General features: G+C 45.7%; 1 protein-coding gene across 1 annotated transcript in view; it reads left to right on the forward strand.

Annotated features, from left to right (window-relative positions):
• The first annotated feature begins 2830 nt into the window (after positions 1 to 2830).
• The window catches only part of SFRP1 (secreted frizzled related protein 1), a 78854-nt gene continuing 66790 nt past the window's right edge, over positions 2831 to 14894 (forward strand). Inside the window, exons 1-2 of the mRNA XM_036748334.1 lie at positions 2831 to 3374; positions 10871 to 10948. Of these exons, the coding sequence (XP_036604229.1) occupies positions 2831 to 3374; positions 10871 to 10948 (622 nt within the window). The remainder of the gene's footprint in view (positions 3375 to 10870; positions 10949 to 14894) is intronic.

Consider the following 14894-nt stretch of genomic DNA (forward strand, 5'->3'; position numbering starts at 1 on the left):
CCAATTTCTGTATGGCTCTGTGGACTCTCGAGACAGAGCATTAGCAATTGTTTCAGGATTAACCTCTTGTCTCCCATAGTCTGTTTGCAGCATTCCTTTGGCCCTAGGAAGATTTCGAATACTCCATACCTGCACCATTGAGTCATAGTTGTGTCAGTGGTACTATCTCTTTAAGAAAAGAGCTCTATTTCTTCACAAGTGCCATAGTTTTCCTTGGAATCAGTCCAGTGAGAAATGAGGTCTGTGGGGTTGAGACCAAGCTTCCCTGAAGCATTCTGGAGCTTAGCAAACAAGCTAGCAGAGCCAGGCTGAGTTTCTGCCATGCCTGTCTTAGTCATTCAGGTTCTGGAGTCCCTGTGCCAGGTGGGGTGGCATCATGCCTAAGAAGAATGGTAGAGTGGAAAGGATGATGGATTTATTATCAGAAGATCTCAATTTTATTGGAAGCTTTGCTGTTTACTTTTTTTTGAGACCTTGGACACATTGCTTAACTTCTCTGCCCTTCTGTTTCTTCATCTGCTAAATGATGGGGTCAGACTAGATAGCCTCTGAAGGCTATTTCAGCTCTAACTCTGTGATGCTATGACCTTTCCAGCTCCAAATCCTTTGGCTCAACTGGAATATACATGAACAAGTACTGGCTTTCCACAGGGCCTTCACTTTTACTCCATCCATATCCCAGAATACCCACAAAATGGAAAAAAGAGGAACTTTGTAGTAGATTTCTTTCTGTCGTTTCAGTTGTTTCTGAGAATGAGTCCTATCCATGGTGAAGTAGAAAGAGTTCTGAACTCATGGTCTTGTGTTTCAGCTCTGAGACTGCGTCTGTGACCATAGGCAAGTTACCGCACTGCTTTGTGCCTCAGTTTCCTCACCTGTAAAATGGGGATGATAATCCTGGTGTGACCTTCTTCCCAAGGCTATTGTGAAGATCCACTGAGAACATGTATATAAAGGATTTTGTGAATCCTGAAATGGACTATATAAATCAAATGTAAACTCCTTGGTTTTTCATTTAAATTTCTTCAAAAACTAGCCCCTTTCTACCTTTCTAGTCTTCCTATCTATACCTTACTTTTTTTTTTTACACATTCTTCAATCTAACAACACTAGTCTATTTTCAGTTACTTGAACATGATACTCTGTCTTTCATCTCCATGCTCCTTTGCCTCAGTTTTTCTGGCCTTCTTCGAGACTCAATTCAAAGCCTGTCTTTGGCAGGAGACCTCTTTTTTTCAAATGAAGAAACAGACTCCCGAGATATGAATCAACTTACTCAATGTAGTCACTCACCCTCAGGTTTCCTGACTCCCAGGGCAGGATTCTTCCCATTTTAGTGCAGATGAGAATCAGTATCAGAGTAGAGACAACAGCCCCCCAAAGTTCTCTTTGTTTCCCGTTTGTGTGCTCATTTTCTGGGACTGAGATAGAATGTCAGTGAAGGCCTCATAGAGGCCCAGGCCATGAGCATGGATGACATCTCAGTTGTACTATGCCTGTTTTTGTTTCTGGACTCAACCCCGTCTTACAGCCTGTGTGCCTGAGTTAGGGATAAGATACAAGTAATGCTGATATGTGAGCATGTGTTTCTAATATCTTGACTATATACACATATGTATGCATGATATTTGTTTACACATAAACTCTCCACCATGGTTAATGACTCTACCAATGTTAATGTTTAAGGATAGCATGGAATCATAGGATCACGGATCCAGGACTCCTTTCTCAAGTGTGAACACAAAAATAGTATTTCACAGAGCACTGAAATTCCCCAGGGAATCTTCAGTATTGGTTGACAGCAACTTTCCCCGATACTGTGTGAAAGGTGGTACATTTCCAAAACAAGAAGCATGTCAGCCCCAACCCCCTTCACTTGGCCAGAAGGTGGCTTCAGAAACCCAAAGTTATTGGTGTTGAGGAGTTAAGAAAACTTTTTGTATTGTCCTGTTTGGAAAATTATCAGCCAGTATCCTTTCTGAGATACTTGCCCACACAACTCCCCCCACACCTCTGAACTGAACAGCCTCCCAGGACCTACAGAGATAAAAACCTAGGAACTGACCTCTCAGACTGATGCTCCGAGGTCAGTGGTTTAGAAAGAGAAAAGAAAGGATAGAAAATTGTCCAAATCTCAGATGCCTGTTAGGATCCCAGGATCATAGACTTAAAGTTGGAAGGGACTTTAAAGATTTGTCAGTCATTAAAGTCCCCTGCTTTTCTGCAAAGACTCAATTATAGCGTTAGACATTTCTCTTCTCTCTGTGTCTGTCTGTCTGTCTCTGTGTCTGTCGGTCTCTCTCTCTGTTTTGTTTTAAGGGGTGTTGACCCGTATTTAGCTTTACCAAACTGAGTCCTCTTGCAAGTGAAATGATTGGTTAATTGAGGCCGTGACTGACATGGGGAAAAGAGTGCAGAAAGGCGCAGCTCCGATCTGATTGGCTGAGAGGTTAGACTCAGAGGGTTCTAACAAGAGCACGGGGCACACTCTCCAGCCTGCAGCCTCCGGGAGTCGGTGCCGTTCACCCCGCGGGCCAGGGAAGGAAGGAGGGAAAGACGGACAGACCGGGCTGTATTTGCTCTGCTCCCTTCCCCTCCCCTCCCTATCCATTGCCCACCACCCACCACCCACCCACCCCCAGCAGGAAGAGTACAAGGTTTCCTGGATTGGGCAGGAGTGTGCAGCAACTGTGAGGGTGGGGGCTAGGGGTGGAGGAGCCTTCTTTTGTCCCCGAGGATCACTGGTAGGAGCCTCCAAACTTTCTGCACGGTGAGACCTCTCTGCAGCCAGAGAGAGCAGCCCTAAAGTTGATCTGACTCTGGGCCAAGGATGGGTAGGGCGCACCACTCCCGGGGCCGCTGCTGGCCCCCTGTGGGGGTATTAGTGGTCTTTGCTGCTGGGCTCTGGGCTGGTGGCATGGCCAGCGAGTATGACTATGTGAGCTTCCAGTCGGACATCGGCTCCTACCAGAGCGGGCGGTTCTATACCAAGCCCCCTCAGTGTGTGGACATCCCAGTGGACCTGCGGCTATGCCACAATGTTGGTTACAAGAAGATGGTATTGCCCAACCTGCTGGAGCATGAGACGATGGCCGAGGTGAAGCAGCAGGCGAGCAGCTGGGTGCCCCTGCTCAACAAAAATTGTCACATCGGCACCCAGGTCTTCCTCTGCTCGCTCTTTGCCCCCGTCTGCCTGGACCGGCCCATTTATCCATGCCGTTGGCTCTGCGAGGCTGTGCGGGACTCTTGTGAGCCCGTCATGCAGTTCTTTGGCTTCTACTGGCCAGAGATGCTAAAGTGTGACAAGTTCCCAGAGGGAGACGTCTGTATTGCCATGACCCCTCCAAACGCCACGGAGGCCTCCAAACCTCAAGGTAAGGCGAAAAGTCCTCCTTCCTTCCCGTCCTCAGACGTGTTTCATCTTCTGACACACTTTGGGGTTGGGGGTGGGGAAGGGGCAGGAGGTGATGAAGTTGGATCCCAGTAAGAAAGTGGCTCCCTAAGTTCCTTTCCTCCATCACTTTCTCTAGGACTATAGTATACTGCTTACCAAGAAGCTGCCCTGAAACTTTTTGGAATAACCACAAAAGCTTCTGTTGTCTCCTGGAGCTAGGTGCATGTCGAGTCTCTGCCTTGGCTCCCATATCCACGCCTATCCCCTTTCACTGAGTTCTGAAAGCCCTTATGCCCGTTCCTAGCTCAGTGTTTCTCTGAGTCCTGCTCTCATCCCGACCTCCCACCCTAACAAAGCCGGTAACCTTTAAGTGAAAGGAGAGAAACATCTTGCACCATCCTCTTGGAGGGTTGAATGTTCCCAAGGAACAGTTTATTTATTTATTTTTTTCAGAGAAGAGGAGAGCTGCTAAATGAAAAGTCAGTTGTGTGTGTGCGTGTGCGTGTGCGTGCACGCGCAAGCAAGCAAGTTTTGGGAGAATGCTAACAGCTATTTTGTTTATTTTCATAGGTACAGTGAGGCTTAAACACCATCTTTAGCCAGTCATTAAGCAAAATAGCCCCAGGATAGCAGTGGGGCTAGCTGCAAAAAAGTTTAGAAACTGCTGTGATTCCTCCCCCTCCCCCCTCCCTTCCAGGTTAGGACTGTTAATCTGGGGCTGTGAAGGGATCCCTCTCCCTCTCATCTTTGGATTCCTCCACTTCCCCTCACCGAACAGTTTCACAAATCCCCGGGTAATTAGAAGGAGGAAAAATGTAATTAACTCATTGTCTATTGTCTCAATGGGGGTGAGCATTAGCTCTGCTAGCTCTGGATTTAAAATCCTCCCAGATGACCGGTCTATTCTCTCAGAAGCTTTTAGCAAGTGTTTCCTCTCAGACTTTAGAGACAATTCGTGACTGGGGGTGTGTGTGTAGAGAGGGGAGATGCGGCAATAGACTGAGAGAAATTTCTACATTCACAAGCATGGATTATAACACTTAGCAGACTGGCTACTTCAGGTGTGTGTGTGTGTGTGTGTGTAGATGCTGAGTGGTTTAGACTGGAGAGAGGTAAAGACGGGTGCTTACACATTTACCAAGTCACCTTGAAGTGTAGTGACTTTTACCTTCTCATCCCGTGTAGATTCATAAAGAAATAGTTCAGGGGGAAGGGGAGCGCGCGCGGGGGGTGGGGGTGGGGGTGGGGGTTGTTACTTTATTTCAAAGATACGTAAAGATGAAATACTCCCAGTTAGCAGAAGTGTGAGTGTGTGTGTTAAGGGGTGTTACTTAATTTGAAACACAGTTCATTGTTTTAATGGGATGTGGAACTGGGGCGGGGGAGGAGTATCGTGAGAGATGCGGTTCGGTAGTTTGAGCCTAGGACTAGGGGTTCTGGGAAGTCCAGGCCACAATGAAATGAGTTGGGGGCAACACGCATTGACACTCTCCCTGTCTACAGAGGGTTAACCTTACGGGAAATTCAGCTCGTTTCGAGAGCCAGCCGAGCAATTACCTTGAGCAAACAAAGCACGTTGTGTTCTGCCCATGTGGAACGGTCCGTCGCCTGCAGCCTGGGCAGGCTTTTCCTTCTCGCCTTCCTCTCTCCGCTGGGGGGACGAGCCCAGCGCCTGCCCTGGCAACTACGCTTGCCGGCCCGCCAGCCCGCCCGGGTGTTATTGCACACAGTCCTCCTCCGATTACCATGTAATTGCCACTTTCGGGGACCGGAAGCGGACACGACCTGGGATAGAAGAGTCCAGGGGGCAGCCTCGGAGAAACTAGTTATGAGACTGGGGAGGGGGACAAGTGGATGGATGGACTGAGAGAATGCTCTCCTTCCCGCACCCCCATCCTCCTCCCCTCCAAGAAGGGTGGGGGGGAGAGGGAGAGAGAGAGAGAGAGAGAGAGAGAGAGAGAGAGAGAGAGAGAGAGAGAGAGAGAGAGATTTGGTGACTTCCAAGTGTTTTTTTTTTCTTTTTTCTCAGTGCTTCTTTGGCAAAGTTTTACTTTTAAAACCTAAGGGTTTTCCCCATTTTCTCCACCTTCACCTCCTTGCCCTTACCTAGGAGGCTCAGGTAGTTACTTCTCCCCTGTTTAGCCTAGGCTGAACAAAGGAAGAGGAAGCTTCTATGTCCTACAGCTGGGAAGCCAGGAAGGGAACTTGGTGGCCACCCATCCTCCCCTGCATTCCCTTAGTGATCTTGACTTTCTCAAGCTTCTTTTCAGCTGCTTAAAGATCCTTGGGTCTGACATCAAGACGGCTCCCTCTTCCATGTATGGAGGGCTGGCGTTTCCGATTTTCAGAATGAAGTCAGTGATACAGAATGGCAACAGAGCTGAGAAAGGGAAACCAAGCAGCTGGCAATTCGGGAATATAAACTGGTAGTTTTGGATAAGAGCAACCATAAGTGCAGCTCTCACAATATCCTTATTAAACAGGGTTGATACTTTGCACACAGCAGAAGTGGCACTAGCCATGGAACTGTTACTGTGTTTAGTCATTCAATCAATAAACATTTATTAAGTGATTACTATGTCCAAGAGGGTTGCTAAGTGCTAGGGATACAGAGTAAGGCAAAAGTCAGCCCTTGCTCTCAAGGAGCTCACAATACGATGGATGCAGGAACCTACATACAAATAACTATGTGCAAATAAATTATATATAGGATAAGTTGTAAATAATCAACAGAGGGAAGGGAATAGAATTAAGAGGGACTGGGAGAGGTTTGCAGATGAAGATGTTAGCTGAGACATGAAGGAAACCACGGTAACAAGGAAGCAGAAATGGGAATTCCTGACTTGGACTAGAGTCTTAGATATTGTTGGCCCTAAGTTTCACTATCCATCTAGATTTGTTGCTACACCAGATCTTTGTGCTTTAGCCTGCATAAGCGTGCTTAAGCACTCAAGTACACACACATGCCCATGAGTGTGCATACACATACATTTATGCATACTCTGCGCTTTGGGGGTTGGGTTGGTTAGGCCGACCTGGGTTTTCCTTCAAATGAGCCTAGAACCCTAGAACATTAGAACTAGAAGGGACCTTTGAGATGATGTCATCCAACCCCACTCATTTTACAGGGGAGGACACTAAGGCTCAGGAAAAGGAATTAATTGACTTGCCTGAGGTCACACAGGTAGTATGTGCCCTTATATGCAGCAGTACTCAGATATTCAGAGCCAGGATTTGAACACAGTTCTTCAGACTTCAATCAGATGTTTTTGCCATTACACTAAACTGCCTTTCTTGCAAACGTTAGTTCAAAAGCCACCTTTTCTCTGAGTGGATGCCAGGCCTCTGTGGGCTGTTATTGGACAGGCAATTGCATACTTTACAGAAGAGTGATTTCTCAAGCACTTCAATCCCATCAACACTTAAAACCTCCAAAGCCACACACTTCTTATTCTTTTTTTTTAAGTTTTACCAAACTCAAGTTTGAAAATTGTCTCATGCTGTTGTTTCATTTTCTTTTGTTTAGAAACTCTAGCATATATGAACTATCTAAACTGATTTCCTTTTCTTCCATAGATGGAGGTTGTATAAGGGCCACTGTCTTCCCACAATATTCTTGGGTTCTCTTTCCTGTGTGGTTCTCCCAGGACAAGAGTGGCTGCATGTGTGTACTCTTTTCATCAAAGAACTCGCATGATTCCTTCCTTACTCCTAAGTCTTCCTTGTATGAGACAATGAATGAATGAATTCTCTAAGATGTGCCTCAGCTTTGGAATCTCTGTCTTTTCACCAAACCAATGCTGTCAGAATTATGCATTTTAAAATTACTTTCTCTTCTTCCTGTATTTGTAGCTAAGAGGGGATAAACATTACCTGAATTTTGATTTGTCTGCCCTTTGTGTTGGTGTGTTGGGGGGTGTGTGTGTATGTGTGTGTGTGTGTGAGAGAGACAGAGACAGAGAGACAGGAGAGACTGAGAGAGAAACAGAGAGAGATAAAAAGAAGAGAGACAGAGAGAGAAAGAGAGAGAGAGAAGTCAAGCAACAGTGTAAGTCCTGGTATGTACGTGTTTTAATTCATTTAAAGAAAGTCCTAAGCCTAGTGCTTGGTTTTTCCTTCATGCTTTACTACTACTACTACTACTACTACTACTACTACTACTACTACTACTACTACTACTACTACCAGTACTACTGCTACTACTACTGCTGCTGCTGCTGCTACCCCCAAAGCTTTCAGGATTTTCTTGCTTTTAAAACTTTAAAAAACCAAATGATTATTATAAACTTTCAAATTAAGATTTGGTTCCACTTTTCATATGGTTGACCTGTTTCATTCCTCCTGCTTCTGCAGTCTGTAGGGCCCCCAAATACCTATCAGGGGAGTCACAGATTAATATTGCATTACACATTCCTTCTTCTCCCCTTGGAATAAAGCTGCTCCAGAATTGTCCATAAGGAAATAGTCGTGATGAAGGAAAGCAATGTGGAAAACACATAGAGGTCACTGCTTCCACACTTGTCATCATCAGAAGCAGTAAACTGACTTCCCAGGGCAAAACTTAGGAGTAAGGAAAGTGCCCTTGCCCTGATTTCCAAGAGTCAGTTTTGGGCACTTAGAGGTGTGGACAGAGCAAGGTCACACAGTCTGTACATAGGAAAAGCCAATGTGTGGGACTAGATTCCATGCCTAAATGTTCTGACTTCTCTGCTGCTGTCTGTCAAGATTCTATTCTTGTAACTTCGCACAAGGAAGGTTTCTGGTTTTTTTTTAAAACCCAAACAAGGACTGAAGGTATTCCACCCTTGTAGGACTTTATTGTTACTTGGGAGAGGGCAACCATTTTTTCTAACAGTGAAGGAATATTTTCTCACTGCTTCCTGTATCTGTGCACTTAGGAATGCTCCCCCCCCCATCTTTCCTCAGTCATTCCTCCCTCCTTTAATACACAGAGATTATGGCCAAAGCATCGAATTCTAAGCCAGACTTGGTCCTTGTTCATGAGAGACTAGCACCAGCTCTCATCCCCCAAGTCTTGGATGAAGAGTAAACTGTGGGCCAGCCTGATAGAATGCTGTGCATTTTTTAGTTTGCAGGGTAGGTCCCGACTACCTGGAGACCACTGGGTATTTACCAGATTGTTATGCTCATTCTTAGAATGAGTGGACATGTGTAGCTGCCCCTTGGAACAATTAAATGCGCGCACGCGCGTGCGCGCGCGTGTGTGTGTGTGTGTGTGTGTGTGTGTGTGTGTGTGTGTGTGTGTGTAATGCTTCTGCAAAGCATACGTCTTATGGGCTTCAACATAAACTACCTCCAGACTGTATTGGAACCCTGCTTGGAATGAAGGAAGAGATTACACACTACCATGCACTGTATTGTCTCCTGATTGCTGACACAGCATTAATCCTTCTCTAGCTGTGGAGTGTAGGTGCTCTGAGTACAACATTAATGTTGGGAGAAGTTATTCACCATCCTCGCCATTCATGCTCCTTCCTTCTTACCCTGGGAAGAAGTGGTGTGTGTGTGTGTGTGTGTGTGTGTGTGTGTGTGTGTGTGTGTGGTTGTTGGGGGGCAGGAAGCTACATTCTTCTCACTATCTGTGTCCCATGCTGAGGAGCTCCTTTGATCTATTTGATGAGGGAGGAGAAGCTGTAGGCTACTCTCTTGAGGGGGATGGGAAGAAGAGAAAGAAGGGTTGGGGACATGTTTCTGAGCAGAGAACACCTCCATCTGGAACGGGCACCGGCTCCTTCCCGAATAGTTTGGGGGTCTGTTGCCAACTCCTTAACACAAGGTCTCAACAAATTCAAGGGACTTAGTGCTAGAAAGGACCTTAGCTATTCTCCAGACCAAATAGGACTTGAACCCGGGCCTAATGACTCCTCAGATTGGTGCTCTTTTCACTGCACCAGTCTACCTCTCCCTGCCAGAGCCTTGGCTTCTTTCTAGGGCAGAGAATAGGCTACAGGAACTGCCCACTGAAGCCTCAGTGTACCAAGCCCCAGCCTGTTTATGTTCAGTGTTCCATATCGAAACATGGCTGTTTCTTGGGCTGGAGACCATCTAGCCTCCTTTGCCCTGACTCTGCTCCTGGTAGAGATACTTTGCTTCCACTGGGTCCTTCTGTTGTGACAGCTGCCTTCACTGATTAAACTAGGCATTCATTCATTAAAGGCCTGTTGGATTTCTTCTTTTTCTTGGGTGGTGGGGAGGGAGATCAGGGAAGACTTCATGGAGAAGCTATCACTGAGTTAGGCCTTGAAGGAAGACTAAGATTCTGAAAGGCAGAGATGAAGAGGGAATACATTCCAGGCATGAGAGATGGCTTGTGTGAATGCCTGGAGGTGGGAGATGGAAGGAGGAATTTGAGGAGTGGTTCAGTACTAGCTGCTTGTAGTTCAGTGGTTTCACGTCAGAGGAGTCATTCTGGATCAGTCCTCAGAAGTTCCTTCTAATGGGGTTTGGCCCCACCCCTAGTAGTCCTCACCTTTCAAAGCCTTTTACAGACATTCACTAATTAAAGTCCACTGAAGTGCCTCTCCCCACCAATTTCTGCCTTTCCATTTGGCAGCTGTTTCTGGTGTCCCCTCCCCACTGTAACTCCCCTTCCTCACTTCCAACAAATTCTGCCCTTTGCAGAGTGATGCTGGGTGGAGGATGGCAGTGTCCTGGGGATGGAGTTCATGAATAAACTTAGAATGCATTCTTTTTTTCTGCCACCATCCAGGTTCAGTGTGTCTCAGAGAGTGAGTTCTTGGCCAAATATGTCGGTAAGGTCACGTTGGAGAAAGGGCAGGGCAAAGGGAACAAAAAGAGAGCCTGCTTTTTAACTATTGATTATAGTAGTAAACAATATACAAGGAAGAAAGGAGAAAGAATTTAGGTGAGAAAAGAATGCCTAAAATAATCTAAAATTCACCAGGAAGTGAGTGATTTCAACCATTCTCCATATTTCATCCACTTCTCTTTAGACGGTGTTGGTTTAATCAGAGGCAGAAACAGTGCCTTATCTTGGACCTAGCAGGGGTGGGGAACCTGCAGGCTCAAGGCCACATATGGCTTCGAGGTCCTTGGGTGCAGCCTTTTGACTCTCGAGTCCAGGTTTTACAGAACAAATCCTTTTATTAACAGAGGCTACAATATTTCTCCTTACCCTGACCAGCTGAGATCAGAAACACACTGAGATAATTCTCCCCTTCTCAGGATCATAGTTTTAGAGATGGAAGGGACGTTAGAGGTTACCTTGTCCAAACTCATCTTGCAGTTGAGGAAACTGAGGGAAAGAGTAATATGGTGCCAGGATTTGAACCCAGGTCCTTTGACACCAATTCCAAGACTCTTCCCACCTCCCTAGCCTCCCTAGCATGGCTCCAGTGATTGGATCCAGCCAGGGGATGCTTTTTTTTCTCCATCCCCTCTTCTCTATTTCCAACTTTCTCAATACTTTTTCTCTTGTTCTTTCCCTTCTCCTAGGCACAGCTGTGTGTCCGCCCTGTGATAACGAGATGAAATCAGAAGCCATCATAGAGCATCTTTGTGCCAGTGAATTTGGTAAGCACATCTTTATGGACTCCACAGATTTGGAAATCTCTTACATGATCCCAATTGGGGGGGTCAGCTTCCCCTGGTGCAGAAAGTACATATAGCTGATAACAGCTTCCTTACTTCCCTCCTGGGGTGCCTAAGGCTTCTGAGGAAAGAGGCAAACCTGGGGAGTCTTCCATCAGAAGACTCTTGTAAGAACATGGAATATGTACTTCTCTTTTCAGAAGCGGAGGAGTCTGGCACCTCTGGGTTTCTGCAGGGAGCCAAATTGCTGCCTCAAGATCTGCCCCTAGGTGTCAGTGTTACTCCATCAAAGTGTGAGAATGATTGGCAGGAGGCCACCTCCCCAGGGATGGGGAGAGTGTGTATGTGGATGAAGGGTGCCCATCCCTGTCTGAATCAGGGTAGCCCAGCCCATGGAAGTCCTGCATCATAGCGGGCTAACATTTTCTTTTTTCTCCCTACAGCTCTAACATAAAAAGAACTCTCAAGGAGAAGGGATAGGTAGAGAGGACTCTGCTGAATTTCTGCATTAGACAGCTTCCTTTGTGGGATGACTTCCTTGTAGGTTTATCCAAAGGGGCTGTCCCTTCCAGTGACATAATTCTGTATATCTTCCACACCTTCCCATGACTTTCTCCCTTCGTCCAAGTTATATTTCAATCCTTCTCTCTGTGGCATTAGGACTAATGCAGATCTTTTGCCTGTGTGTGGGATGAGTTCTTTTCAGGAGTCTTCTCCACCACCTCATGTCTCCTGCTCAGACTGCTAGGTTGAGGGGCAAGGAGGCATTCTATGATATGACATGTGGCTCCTCATTTCCCTTTGCTCACAGAGAATAGAAGAGGCCCTTTCCTCCCTTTCCATGGTAGTCGTAGGGATTTGGGGAAGACAAAGGATCGTAAAGATGTGACTCTTAGAGCTTGAAGGGACCTTGGAGATCTAGTCTAACTCTCACATTTTTCAGTAGAGGAAACTGACACTGGTAGAAGTGACCAGTGAGTTTCTTCAGATTCAGGACTTGGGTTTCCTCATTCTTAGTCTTAGTATTCATGTTACTGTGTTGTGCAGCCCAGCTGATTTCCCCACCTTAGTAGCATCGCTCCTCTGGGAAAGGTTGAATATTGGGGTTTATATTCAAGGCAATATGTCTTTTATTTATTTATTTTTTAGTAAGGCTGTTGGGGTCAAGTGACTTGCCCAGGGTCACACAACTAGTTAAGTGTCAAGTGTCTGAGGTAGAATTTGAACTCAGGTCCTCCTGACTTCAGGGCTGGTGCTCTATGTGGTGCTCCACTGTGACATCTGGCAGCCCCTAGGGTAATATACTTTTTAGCTGCCAAGATCCTGTTCCTTTCTGTCTCTTTGTTTGAAGGAACTACCAAATTTGATTTTGACATTTCTGATATTGATCATCCTGGGAATTCATTCCTCATATGCCCTAGAAGAGTAATTCCCTGAAAACCCCTCCCAACATATTTGCTTTGTAAGAGAAAGGATAGAGGACTTAGTTCTTCCTGATCCCCAGTGCTCTGGGCCTCTTAGTTGGAATTTCATGTTTGTTTGTTTGTTTTTTTCTATTGGGTCTTCCCATCTTGTCCTGGCTATAAATGAAAGGGGTTAATCCTGGGCCTGATGTCACTACTGATTGTCCCAGAAGGTTTGACCCTTTCAGACCTGAGTCAGTTTGACCCTGCTTGGGTAACCTGGTGCCCCATGCCCCCTTCCTGCCGGTTCACCATACTGATGTCTGGGAGTTCTCCATAGTGACAGTGTAGACACTTGATTTTAGCCCTAATGCAACTCAGAACCTTTGAGCTCAAGAGATCTGCCAGCTTAAACTTTCCCCATAACAAAAAATAGAGGTGTATGCCACCATGGCTGGGCCATTCAGGGCCTTAACTGGGAACAAACAAGGATGGGTTATACATAACTTCCTCATTCATGTCCATCCAGATCTCCGCACTATCTGTTTCCTCAAATCAAGCTAAGGGAGGGAAATAGCATTACAACCAGGTGTCCGCAGTCACCGAAGCAATGGAATTGAGTGAAATAAGAGGGGAAAAAAGCTCAGTTCCTCTTGTAAAGGAGGGATTGTGGCTGCTTGAAAATGACCAAATTTACTTGAGCTTTATCTGTTTGGTTGGGTTTCTCTTTCTGCACTCTTATTTATTGGGAGAAATGAACCTTTCCCAGAGGTTCCCTTGGAGGAAGTCCATTATTTATTTCTCTTTTCTTAGATACTTGGCCTTCTTTTCTACAGCTACTTCAAACCCCATCAAATCTCACAAGATGACTTTGCTTGCCATTTTGCATGTGAATTAGGTATGCAAAATCCTAGTACCTTTTTACTATGACTTGTGTTGTAACAGAGAAGCTCAGGGTGGAGGCTGTGGGGGCAGCGTGGGATAGATTGCTGGACTTGGGGTCAGGAAGACTAGGGTTCTATCTTGCCCAAGATACTGTAAACTGAAGCTGCGTGAGCTTGCTTAACCTCTCTGGGCTTCAATTTCCTCATCTGTAGTCAACTAAGAAGGTCAACAAGTCAATAAGCATTTAGTATGTGGTCACCACTACTAGGTGGCACCACTATGTACCAGTGCGTACTCGGTCACTATGTACCAGTCAACAAGTCACTAAGCGTTAAGTGGTCACTATGTACTAGGCACTGGGTTTTATGTTGAAGATACAATGAAAGGCAAAAAATGATCTCTGCCCTCAAAGAACTTACAGTCTAATGGGGAAGATAATAGGCAAGCAACTATATCCATTCAAGATATATGAAAGGTAAGTTGGAAATAATCAATAGAGGGAAGGCTCTAGATTTTAGGAAGATTGGGAAAAGGCCTCTTGAGCTAATATTTGAAGGAAGCCAGGGAATCCAGAAAGCGGAGGTCTGTAAGGACAACATTCCAGGCATGGCTGTTGTTGTGTTTGTCCTTTGTTCTCGAAGAGGACCATGACATCAGGGAACTAATGACATGACTTGCAGTTGGCTTTGATTTGAGTGAGGGAGGGCTGGGCAAGGTCACTAGCTTCACTTTCTCCCCCAGAGCCATCTGGGTCCAGTGGCCTGATGTTTACCAGGTCAACTGGAGATGGCCCAGGATGCATTTGGAGACTCTGGCCCCTTCAGGCTAAGGTCTTTTCAGGTTCTCACTTTGAGTGAGATAACACTCATTCAGTGAATAGGCCTCTTTAAGAGGTTAATCAAGGGATGGCCCCTTTAATCAAAACTCAAAAAAAAAATCAAACGGAAGGCAAGCCCCCAGGGTTCCTGGCCAAAAGAGAAACAATTACTATTTAGTATTTACATTCACTCTGTGCTAGGAGGACAGGGACCTATTGTCCAATCTATGAGCTCCAGAGTGAACTGTGTTTAAGGCTTCGTTTTTGAGAAAGAAATCTAGCCAGGGACAACCAGTGAAAAGGCACAGAGTCAGGAGATCGGGCATCTAGAATAATAAACACCAAGGAGGCTTGGATAATGCAGTGAGTAGAAGAGTAAAGTGTGAGAGGACTAGAAAGATAGGAATAGGCCATGCTGTGAAGGGTTTTAAAGCAGCAGAGGATTTTCTATTTGAACCATGGAGGGTCCATCCATGATCCTTGGTTATATTTTCAGGTGCTACAAAAGATGGGCAATTAAATTCAACACATTCATTTAGTGCCTATTGCTTGCAAGGCAAAGGGACACAATAACAAAAATGAAGTGGTCCCTGTCCTCAAGAAGCTCACATTCTACTGGGGATAAGGCATGTACACAAATAAACAACGTAGAAGGGAAATCATTGAAACTCTATATATAGAAGGTAGAAGAAGTAAACCATTTATTCAGACACCAGAGAACCAGGTCCCAAAACCAATAAGTCTGACCCATCCAAAGAGCAAACAAATTCCAGAACCAGTAAGTCCACTTTATCGAAACAGCAAAGACTCTAAAACACAACAT

This window comes from Trichosurus vulpecula, chromosome 3 (assembly GCF_011100635.1).
Source record: "Trichosurus vulpecula isolate mTriVul1 chromosome 3, mTriVul1.pri, whole genome shotgun sequence".
Taxonomy (NCBI): Eukaryota; Metazoa; Chordata; class Mammalia; order Diprotodontia; family Phalangeridae; genus Trichosurus; species Trichosurus vulpecula.